Source organism: Mesoplodon bidens (assembly GCF_964165515.1).
Source record: "Mesoplodon bidens genome assembly, chromosome: 15".
Lineage (NCBI taxonomy): Eukaryota > Metazoa > Chordata > Mammalia > Artiodactyla > Ziphiidae > Mesoplodon > Mesoplodon bidens.
In genome coordinates this window covers 27,023,970-27,036,037 of record NC_138171.1, presented here as the reverse complement: position 1 = coordinate 27,036,037, position 12,068 = coordinate 27,023,970, and the positions used below count along the sequence as shown (strand labels likewise).

Below are 12,068 nucleotides of genomic sequence, written 5' to 3'. Positions count from 1 at the left end.
GTTAGAATGGGCATCATCAGAAAATCTACAAACAATAAATGCCAGAGAGGGTGTGGAAAAAAGGGAACCCTCTTGCACTGTTGGTGGGAATGTAAATTGATACAACCACTATGGAGAACAGTATGGAGGTTCCTTAAAAAACTAAAAATAGAACTACCATACGACCCAGCAATCCCACTCCTGGGCATATACCCAGAGAAAACCATAATTCAAAAAGACACAGGCACCCCCAATGTTCATTGCAGCACTATTTACAATAGCCAAGTCATGGAAGCAACATAAATCCCATTGACAGACAAATGGATAAAGAAGATGTGGTACATATACACAATGGAATATTGCTCAGCCATAAGAAGGAATGAAATTGGGTCATTTGTAGAGACGTGGATGAATCTAGAGACTGTCATACAGAGTGAAGTAAGTCAGAAAGAGAAAAACAAATATCGTATATTAACGCATATATGTGGAACCTTGAAAAATAGTACAGATGAACCGGTTTGCAGGGCAGAAATTGAGACACAGATGTAGAGAACAAACGTACAGACACCAAGGGGGGAAAGCGGTGTGGGGCGGGAGTGGTGGTGTGATGAATTGGGAGATTGGGATTGACATGTACACACTAATATGTATAAAATGGATGACTAATAAGAACCTGCTGTATAAAAAAATAAATAAAATAAAATTCAAAAATTCAAAAAAAAACCCCAAAGTTGCGTAACTTGTTATACTTTATATCCAACCTCAGTGTCTACCTTTGCAAAATTTGGGGACTAATGGTACATGGAACCTAACTGAGACACTGTGATTTAAATAAGAGAGGATTTTTTATTCAAATTAAGTATATATTCCAGCTTTAGTGGGCATTACTGTCTCCCCAGTATCCATTCCACTGCGACTCCCCCATTCTATAGGGTAGATTCTATTTGGACTGAGTTTTTCCAGGTGATCCCATCTGTATTACCCATGTTTTCCTGTCTCCTGAGTAAAATTCTCTCACTTCCATTTTATGAATTTTGTCAAGTGGCCCCTTAGTTATCTGTAAATGCGTAATTCTAATTACACATAATTCCAGTGTTTCCATTTGGTGTTTGGAGGCTATCTTTAAGGAGTCTGAGATTTTCTGTCCCTTTTCCTGTTGACAAAGGGAGAAAAGCAAAACAATTTCTATAGTCGTATCACATGCAGTAGTTTTCTTGTAGTTATCCCTCCACATAATTTTAGCCAACACTCAACTGTCCCTTAAGAAAATTCATGATATGACTTTCTAAACAGAATTTAGAAACTAATTAATTACAATAGAACAGACTTCTTTACCAAACATACATTCAAGGGCTCCTTTTAAAAAGCAAACTTTTGGGCTTCCCTGGTGGCACAGTGGTTGAGAGTCCACCTGCCGAGGCAGGAGACACGGGTTCGTGCCCCGGCCCGGGAAGATCCCACATGCTGCGGAGCGGCTGGGCCTGTGAGCCATGACCGTTGAGCCTGCGCATCTGGAGCCTGTGCTCCGCAACGGGAGAGGCCACAATGGTCAGAGGCCCGTGTACTGCAAAAAAAAAAGCAAACTTTTGTTGCACATAATTAAAGAATCATAGACCTTGATGGGTCTTTTATGATCATCTTTACAAATAAATTGAGATGAAGTATTCTTTTCAAGGGAATGATCACTTTGTTATTTTCACCCAGTGGGATCTATGTAGCCATAGTAAAGAACGAGGACATTCTATACGAGCTGAAATGGAGAGATGCTCAGAATAGAATGTGAAGTTGAAAAAGGTGCAAGTTGATCAATCTTAGCATCTCTAGGTGTGGAGCAACCAGACAAATGTGATGGAATAGCACCAGCTGTGTATTCTTGCCAAAAAGTGGAACCTGGATCTAACCAAATCTCTAGAGCTAAGTTTCATTTATAGGAAATACAAAGAAAAGAGGAATACTTTAAATGATGCTACAAGGAAACAGACAAACACAGAATATGGAACAGTGCACAGGACAATTGGTTTGTACACCTAGTCAATGGCAGGGGGAAAGGAGGGAGGACTGTCCTCAATTAAAAGAGACTTAGGTGTCATAACAACCAAATGCAATGTAGGGAGCTGTTTAGGTCTGGACTTAAACCTATTATAAAAGGACATTTTTGAGATAATCAGGGGAATTTGATTATGGACTGAAGAATCAGGTGCTAAGACATCATTATTAATTATGTCTTGTATGATAATGGTATTATGGTTATATAGCAGAGTGTCAATTTTTTGAAAACAAGATGCACACTGAAGTCTGTAAGGCTGAAATAACATGACATCTGGGATTTGTTTTAAAATGAAAGTTTGATAATTTTGAATTTGTGTGTTGGGAGTATGTACTATTCTCTGCTTTTGATATGTCAGAAATTTTTAATGTAAAATAGTAAATAGAAAATGCAAGGTGAAAAAAATAAAGTTTTAATGAGGAAATGTGTGTAAAATCCTTGTGCCTGGTTCATAGTTGAGAAGTATTAGCTTCTAATATTACCATTGTTTAGGAACTATTTCCCTAAAGTTCTGTTTCTGTTGCTGCATCCCAAAACTCCATGGCTTGAAACAACAATCATCTCTTATTGAGCTCATGAGCCTCCGGCTTGGGCAGCACTTGACAGGGAAGGCTCATGGCTGCTCCAGCATCTACCTGGGCGGATTTACTGAGGGCTGGATGATTCACTGCCAAGCTGGCTCACTCGCTCCGCTAGCAAGTTGGTGCTGGCTGCTGGCTGGGAGTTCAGCCAGGGTTGGGGGCTGGAAGACTCAGTTGCCCCCAGTGTGGGCTTCTCCACGTGACCTGAGCTTCCTCACCCAGCATGGTGGCTGGGTTCCAAGGGTGACCATCTCCAAAGAGAAAGCTGTGTGGAAGCTGTGTTGCCTTTTATGACCCAGCACTGGAATTCCCACAGCATCACTTCTGCTGTACACAATTAGTTGAGACAGTCCTGAAGGCTCACGCAGATTCAAGGGGAACGGACATTGACTTTCCTCTTGTTGGAAGGTGGTGGGTAGCAAGGTTGTGGAAGACATATGGGACTGGGAATATGGTTGTGATTGCTTTTGGAAATGACAGTCTGGCAGGGCTAGATATTAGGTGATTTCCAGTCTCAACAACCCTGATATATCACCACGCAGGAAGTTTATTTTCCACTTTTTAGGATTATTCCCTTAGGAGGACATCTCCTGGAATAGGCATGTCAGTGACTAACAAGGCTTTAAACAATAAAGGCTTTTCATTATCTTATATAACAAGAAAGCTGGAGGTAGGCAGCTCCAGGTTTAGGGATGTGCTCAATGGTGCCATTAAAAGCCCAGGCTTCTTCTCTTTGTCCACTCTGCCTCCTCAGTGTGTTGGGTTTCTGTCATCAAACTTGTCACCTTATGGATGTGAGATGGCTGTTGTAGTTGCAGGTATCACCTCCTCAGATGTAGCATTCAAACAAGGGACAGGCACTTTCTCTCTCTCTCTCTCTCTCTCTCTCTCTCTCTCTCTCTCTCTCCCCAACCCCCAATCTCTCCCCAACCCTAACATTTTTAACAAGGATGAAATTCTTTCCTCAAAGCCCCAAGCAGATATCTCCTTAGGTCTCTTTGGCCAGAATGGGTCACATGGTTTCCATTAGCTGCAAGGGAGGCTGGGAAAATAAGTACCTGGTCTTTCTAGCCTCCATCCTGAGAGGTGGGCTTTGTCAGCCAGGAAGAAGAGGAATTGGAGTGGCTTTAGGGAAGTCAACCAACAGGGGTGGGGGTGGCGGTTCCTAGATCAAAAGGTATGAACTGTTAAAAAAATTTTTTTAATTGAAGTTTAATAAAACAGAAAGTGCCCAAATTATTAAGGATATAGCTTGATGAATTTTCACAAGGTGAACACTAGTATCCAGATTATACACAGGGCATTGCCAGCCCCTCAGCAGCTCCCCCAGACCCCTTTCCACTCACCACCCCCAGTCACCGACAGCATAGGTTCCTTTTGTCTGATTTGGGACTTTATATAATTGGAATCATGCAGTACAGCTACATTGTGTCTGGTTTCTCTCCTTCAACATTATGTCCGTGTGATTCATCCATACTGATGTGGGTAACTGTAAATTGTTAAGCATTGTTGTATACTATTCCATTGAGAGAATATTTATTCATTTGAGAGTTTCAAGGTTGGAGTTATTATGAATTGTGCTGCTTGGACATTCCCATGCATGTCCATGGATGCCCACGTGCACACGTTTCTGTCACGGAGTTACCTAGGAGAGGAATCGCTGGGTCACAGGGGTGCCTGCCTTCAGTTTTAGTGGATGCTGCCCAGCGGTTTCCCAACAATGCAGTGTGTGAGCGTTCCAGTTTCTCCACATCCTCAGCAACACTTGGTAGTGTCTGCCTTTACTTTTAGCCATTCCTGGGGAGTGTGTAGTGCTATCATATTGGGGTTTTCATTTGCGTTTCCCTGAAGACTATGGGTCAGTGCCTTTTCATTGCTTACTCTGGGTCATCTCTCGCAAAGTGCCTGGTCAAGTCTTTGCACAGCTGTGGACTGTTGGAAGCCCTGGATGCACACTGAGTAATTGTTTTCCAAAAGAGCTGTGCACATGTGGCTGCCCCTGCGCCACTGCCAGTGCTCCAGTATTTTGGGCACGCCATCTTCTGGGCACACACAACCCTGAACCAGAGTGCACAGCATGGCAGGCAGAGCAGGGCTGGGTTTTTAGCTCCCACTGCCCCCAGCGCTGGGAGCCCTTCTTGCAACAACCCGTGGCCATGCCTGATGGCCCTGCCCACCTCACATTGTACCAAGAGCCTCGCTTTGATCAGCTGGGCCATGCTCAGAGGAGATGAGAATGACATGAGAGTTTGCTCAGGCTGGGTGCATTTATGCTGGAGAAAAAATGACTCCGGGGCACTTGTTCAGTGGCTGCAAATAACCAAAGGGCTGCTCTGGGGCCCAGGAACCAGATTTGTTGTAGGAGGCCTAGAGGCCAGAACCAGGCAGGAGAATTTTCACTCAACACCGTTTAGGCTGTGAAAGTTCCATGAGGTCTGGGTTACTGCTGTAGCATAAAGCCAAGCACACAGTAGGCACCTAATATGTACCTTTTGGATGAAGTGACTGCTTAATAGAGCTATCCTGCTGTGGAATGGGCTGTCAGGGGGTGGGGGAAGGTAGTGAGCTCCCTGGCACTGTGAATGTGCAAGGTCAGGCAGGTGACCGTTGTGGAGGGATGTCACAGAGGGAACAATGCCTTTGGTGCCTGCTGCCCTGCATGGTATGAAAGATTCTCCCAACCCCTAGACTCTGTGAAGCTTTGAATTATCCATGCTGGGATTCAGTAAAGGCAGGCTGATTGCAATATTAGCTGAAGCAAAATCTAATTAGGAAGGCAAATTGATTTCCAAAAAAAGAAGTGGATGATGTGTTCCCAGGACTGTTAGAAATGGCTTTTTAATTGTCTGCTCCTTTGTATTATTCATGCAATTGTGTGCCTTTGTGAGCTCAGTCAGTCTCTCACTTTCCTTCCCACTTCCCTCTCTCCCTCCCACCATGCTTAGCACCTTCTCTGTCCCAACCCCTTCTAGGCTGGGCTGGGCCATTCCTCAGGGACAGCTGGGGGGCCCTCGGGGAAGATGGAAACAGAAAAATGCTAGGGAGGGGCCCCTGGGGAGGGGCCCCAGGCCCCCAGGCCCAGGGGCCAACAGGGAACCACACAGAGCTGAGAGCCAACCTTTCTGCCCTCACCCCCACCCCAGGTAGCCCGGTCGCAGGGGAAGGGCATCTTCCTCTTCCGGAGGCTGAAGGACATCATGGACTGGAAGAAGGTGAGCTTGCCCCTCCCCCTTCCTCCCCAAACCCTCCTTTGCCCTTGCATGGATGAGGGGCCCCTCCTCCTTGCCCTGAAAGCTTGGAGGACTGGCAAAGAAGTTCTGCCCACAGGCCTGCCTATGGGTGCAGGGTCTCTGGAGCCAAATTGCCTGGGTTCAAATCCTGACCTTGCCACTTAATAGCTGTGTGACCTTGGGCAAGTCATTTCACCTCTCTGTGCCCCTGTGAACCAGTGAATTAATATGTCTAAGAGAATGGTGCATTCTTTTCCTGGGCCTCCTGCTCACCTGGCTGCGGAGAGTTTGGCTAACTCTTCCTCCAGGTCCTGGACTGAGCCTGAGGCAGGTCCCTCCCTCCCCCAACCCCGTCCTTGTCACAGCAGAAATTCTGGTCCCAATCCTGCCTCAGCAGCTGTGTGGTCCTGGGGAAATTGCTGAACCCCTTAGGGACAATAATGTGCAGGGTGGGTGTGAGGGGCAGGATGACAGAACTCCACAACCAGCACCTACCGTGTCAGCAGGCTCACAGCAGGTGCTCAGTAAATGAATTTTTCCTCCCCACTGTGTGTCCTGATTCCTCCCATGAAACTGTCGGGGCACCGCTGCGAAGAAGCTCACCAGCTTGGAGGCTCAGCCCACTCCGAGCGCTGTCAACCCCTCTGGCAGCCACATGAGTATAGGTGTGGGTTGCCCTGGGTCCCAGAAAGAGAAGACCTGGCTGCCTCGATATTGAGGCAGCTTGGGGGTGGGGGTGATGGTAGGTGTAGAAAATTCTGGCCCTTGGGCCCAGAAGCCCTGAGTTCCAGCGCTCACTGCCACTGGCTGTTGTGTGACCTTACCAGGTGTGTGACCTTTGCCTTTGGGCCTCGGTTTTCTCACAAGGTTACTGTGAAGGGGACAGTGGGTGGGAAAGGGCTTTGCAGATGGTGAGGTGAAAAGGAGCGTGCTATCCTCCTGAGCTGGACTGGCCTGCAAAGAATTAGCAGGTAGAGAAGGGAGAGGAATGTCCTTGGAGGCCTGGGTGGTGCTCCAGGCAGCACTGACCAATGGAACTTTCTACAGCGGTGGGAATGGTGCACACCTGTGCTCTCCGATGTCCTGACCACTAGTGACATGTTGATATACTGAACACTGGAAATGAGGCTAGTGCGATTGAAGGACTGGATTTTTAATTTATTTCCTCTTTTATTGCGGTAAAATATACATAAAATTTACCAGTTTAACTCTATTTGTGTACAGTTCAATGGCATTAAGTACATTCATAGTTTTGTGCAACAATCACCACCATCCATTTCTAGAACTTTTTCATCTTCTCCAGCTGAAATTTGTAGCCGTTAAACACTAATCCCCTCCTGCCCCCCTGCCCCCAGCCCCTGGCAACCACCCTTCTACTTTCTGTCTCTATGAATTCCACTACTCTAGGTACCTCGTTTAAGTGGAATCATACAATATTTGTCCTTTATTTTTTTATAGTTCATTCTGATCAGGATAGCTTTATTTTATTTTATTTTATTTTACATCTTTATTGGAGTATAATTGCTTTACAATAATATTTGTGCTTTTATGTCTGGCTTATTTCACTTAGCATGAAGCCTTTTTTTTTTTTTTTTTTTTTTGCGTTACGCGGGCCTCTCACTGTTGTGGCCTCTCCCGTTGCGGAGCACAGGCTCCAGACGCGCAGGCTCAGCGGCCATGGCTTACGGGCCCAGCCGCTCCACAACATGTGGAATCTTCCCAGACAAGGGCACGAACCCGTGTCCCCTGCATCGGCAGGCAGACTCTCAACCACTGCGCCACCAGGGAAGCCCAGCATGAAGCCTTTAAGGTTCATCCATATTGTAGCATGTAACATCATTTCCTTTTAATCAGTTTAAATATAAATGTACATAGCCACATGTGGCCAGTAGCTGCCCTATTGGGAAGCACAGATCTAGAGGTTAAATACCCAAGCTCTGGGCCCAGCCTGTGTGGGTCCACTTCCCAGCTGTACCACCAATTGGCTGTGTTACCATGGGCAAGTCACCCCCCCGTCTCTGTGCTTCAGTTTCTCATCTGTAATACGGGTATAACATTAGTACTTTCCCGACAGGGTTGATTTAAGGATCAGATCATATACCCCCAAGTAGAGTGCCTATCACAATGCCTCGTATACAGGAAATGCTAAAAAAATGTTAATAACAATTATTATTACTACTAGGACACAAGAAGTTATGATGACCAGAAAGATGATATTCCCGTGGAGAACTATGTAGCTCAGCGTTACATCGAAAATCCCTACCTGATAGGAGGTAAGGTGGCTGTCTCTGCTCCTGCCCTTCCATGGAATGGTCGGTCAGTCAGTCAACAAGTCTTGATTAGCAGCCCAACATGGGCTCAGCCTGACACCAGGCATGATGCGGTGCAAAGACAGAATCCCATCCTGCATGCTTCCACCTCCCAGCCGTCGCCCCTAAGGTTTCCCCTGCCTGGCATGCCCTTCCCTCTCCCTTCCTGGTTCACTAAAATCCTCCTCATTCTTCAAGAACCAGCTCCTTCATGCGTTTATCCAACAAATATTTACAAAGTGCCTAGTCAGTGCCAACCATTGTCCAGGGTGCTGGCTGCCCACCCTGCTCTCTTGGAGCTTACACAGCAATAAACCAGAAACAAAGAAGTAAGAGAGTTCCAGACAGCGGTGAGTGTTATGAAGTAAATCAAGTGCAGAGTGAGGGAGGGCCTCTCTGCAGAGGTGACAGGAGCTGAACCCTGAATGACAGCTAGGAGTCACCCGTGGGTAGATTTGGAGGCAGGGGGAGCTGTAAGGGCCAAGGGCCTGAGGCGGAACCAGGCTACGGCGCATGAAACCTTCTCGGATTTCCCCAGGCCGTCTCCACCTCTGCTTTTCCCGCACGGGGGGGCCGTAAAGTACAGACACATCAGGCAGTATGTGAGGAGGGGCGTCTTGGGAGGGTCTGGTCTGAGAGGAGCCAGAGCTCCAAAGGGGTCAACATCACTTACCTCCTCTCACTTCCTCAGGCAATGTCCTTCCCCAGGGGCAGTCCGTGGTGTCTCCTCCACCCCTTCCTTTCCCAGTGACCCCATCCCTTCTCGTGGCTTTAACCACCCCCCAGATCCAGTGACTCCCAGCTTTCTGTCTGCAGCCGAGACTTTGCCCCGCAACCCAGACCCTGATTTCCTGCAGCCTGTATCATCCCCTCGCAGGCATCTCTCAGCAACTCGAATCCAACAGGACTAAAATCCAGCCCTTGTCCTACCCCCCACCATCTGGCTCACCCACCAGCCTCCCCCAGGGGACACAGCCCTCGCACCCCCAAGCCAGAAGATGGAGACCGTTCTGGGAGCATCCCTCTCTTCCCTCCCACATCCGGTTCTTCATCAAGCTCCCATGCAGCTTTTGAACCTGCTGGCCACCTCCATCCCAGTTCCGGCCACTGTCCTCTCCCTCCAGGGCAACACGCCAGCCTCCGCACTGATGCCCACTGCTCTGGCCCCTTTCGCTCCGCTCCAAACACAGTTGCCAGAGGGATCAGACACCCTTCAGTAGCTTCCCATGGTTGGTGGAACAAAATCCAAAAACTGCACATGACCTGGCCTCTGCTGACCTCACTGACATCTCCTTCCACTCTGCCCTTGGACCAAGCTCTTTGTCGCCTCTGGGCCTCTGCTCAGGCAGCTCCTCCTGCGCGAAGGCCCCGCCCCATCTGGGCTAGGCAGGCGCCCGGTACCTCCTGTGGCTCACTGGGATTCACATCTGCCTGTCCACTGTTGTATCCCCCAAACGTAGCATGGTACACAATCAGTATTTGTTACACTGATTAATTCTTTCCTTGCCTGACAGGCCGCAAGTTTGACCTGCGTGTCTATGTGCTGGTGATGTCGGTGAGTGACCAATACATGTGCCTTCCTCCAGTGGCGGGGAAGGGACAGTTGGACTGGGGGACAGGGGCAGAAGCCATTCTGGGGGCACCCGTGTGAGCTGTCTGGTTTAACCTGCCTGGGAGAGCCCGGGGGTGGGTAAACAGATTCAAGCTTTGCCGCCTCAGAGACCCCAGCAACTGGATTGTCCCTCTGCCTTCTTTATTCATTCAGTCATCCATGGTAACCACAGCTAGCATTTATTGAGCACCAGGCCCAGTATCTAGCAGGTTTTATCTCATTCAGTCCTCCTAGTAACCAGGGAGGTAGGATCTTTTATTAGCCTCATTTTACAGATGAGGAAACAGATCAGAGGGACCGAGTGACTTGCTTGAGGTCACACAGATGGTGAGTGGCAGAGCTGGGATTTGGATCCAGGCATCTTACTCTCTTAACAAAGGAGGTGCTAGACTCCCTCCACCCATGCATTCGACGAACACTTAAACCTTCATGGTGCAATATTCTATGCTGGGAACAGGATATAAGGGTGTCCAAGACAGGCTCGGCCCCTGTCCTCCTGGAGCTTACAGTCTGGTGGGGAGTATGGACACACCGTGAGCTGGTGGGTGTCACATGTGGTGGTGGAGCAGAGAAGACACCCATTAATTTTGTTCCCTTCTGCATCTCCCTACCCCTACTTCTACCTCCAGGGAAGGAGGGGGATCGAATCAAAGGAGGCTGAACAAATTCATGAAGGATGATGTGGGAAAGAAGGCAGGGCATGCCAGGCGGAGGAAACAGCAGGTGCAAAAGCTAGGAGGTGTGAAAGTGCTGGTATTGATTCCCCTTCCCTTTTCTCTCTCTCCATTTCCACCTCCCCCACAGTACATGCCGCTGCGAGCCTGGCTGTACCGGGACGGCTTCGCCCGATTCTCCAACACCCGCTTCACACTGAACAGCATTGATGACCAGTGTATCCTGGCATCCCACCCCCTACCCCTAAACGTTCTCCACATACCCTGCTCTGCCTGTCCTCTGGCTGGTCCTGAGATAACTCATTCATTCCACAGATGTTTGCGGAGTGCCAGGCTCTGGTCTGGGCACAGGAGATACAGCAGTGAACAAGACAGCCCTGGTCACTTCCCTTCCGGAGCTTACAATCTTGTGGAGATGGGGGATCCTCCAGTGATCTGAGGAGAGCAGCCCTGCTCTGCTCAGAGCAACTCACCCCAGGCTTCTCTGCTTGATGATCATTTCACATTGATTCATGTTCATAGGATAGGAGTGTTTGAGTCCCTTTGGAGAATGTTTGCGTCCTTTTACATGCCTAGTCATCGGCTCACTCATTCACTTGAATACAATGTCCTTTTCACCCATCAAATTGACAGATATGAAAAATTTGATAACACGCTATACTGGCGAGGCTAGGGGAGTACATACATTGCTGGTGGAACGTGAACTGGTACAACCGCTTAGGAGGCAATCTGGCAAATTATCAAAAGACAAATGCACGGACCGTCTGACCGAGCAATTCCCTTCTGGAGTTTATCCTGCAGGTACACTAACAATATAGTAAAAGAGGGGGTTAAATGTTATTCACTGCACAGCCTTGTTGTGAGATTTAAAAACAAAGAAAATAACTAAATGAATCACTCATTTTTACAGTGGAGTACTATACAGCTGTTAAAAAGGAACGGGGGGCTTCCCTGGTGGCACAGTGGTTGAGAGTCCGCCTGCTGATGCAGGGGACGCGGGTTTGTACCCCAGTCCGGGAAGATCCCACATGCCACGGAGTGGCTAAGCCCGTGAGCCATGGCCACTGAGCCTGCACATCTGGAGCCTGTGCTCTGCAACGGGAGAGGCCACAATACTGAGAGGCCCGTGCACCGCAAAAAAAAAAAAAAAAAAAAAAAAAGTATATCTCTGTATATGTTTTTATCTGTGCATAGATATCTCTGGAAGGATGTAGAAGAAACAGGAAACAGAATTTGCCTTTGGGAGGAAAAATGGGTAGGTGGGGACTGGGGTGGGAAGGAGATACTCCTTATATACATTTTTATACCTTTTGACTTTTGAACTATGTGAATGTATTATCTGGTTCAAATATAAACATCAAAGATTGTTTTTAAGATTTTCGGACATGAGCATCAGAGGAAAAGGGGTAGATGATCAGCAATATTTAGGAGGTAAATCAGCAGGACTAGATTCCCTGCATATGGGAGAGGTGGAAATGGCAAGTGATGTTGCCAAGCTTCGGGCTTGGGCAATCCAGCTGATGCTTTTAGTCAATTCACATCACTGTGCCTTAATTTCATTATTCAGTTAAGTGTCTGTCCAAGGTAATACATTCCCTACATGATAGAAGGGCTTAGGCCCTCCTGAGAATTTTCT

At 47.8% G+C, this 12,068-nt stretch overlaps 1 protein-coding gene across 2 annotated transcripts in view; it reads left to right on the top strand.

The window, feature by feature from the left end:
- Nucleotides 1–12,068, top strand: part of TTLL9 (tubulin tyrosine ligase like 9) — a 55,664-nt gene that overhangs the window by 23,182 nt on the left and 20,414 nt on the right. For both annotated transcript variants that reach the window (XM_081256091.1, XM_081256092.1), the window contains 4 exons: nucleotides 5,751–5,819; nucleotides 8,020–8,110; nucleotides 9,661–9,701; nucleotides 10,563–10,650. In XM_081256091.1, coding sequence (XP_081112217.1) covers nucleotides 5,751–5,819; nucleotides 8,020–8,110; nucleotides 9,661–9,701; nucleotides 10,563–10,650 — 289 coding nt within the window. The remainder of the gene's footprint in view (nucleotides 1–5,750; nucleotides 5,820–8,019; nucleotides 8,111–9,660; nucleotides 9,702–10,562; nucleotides 10,651–12,068) is intronic.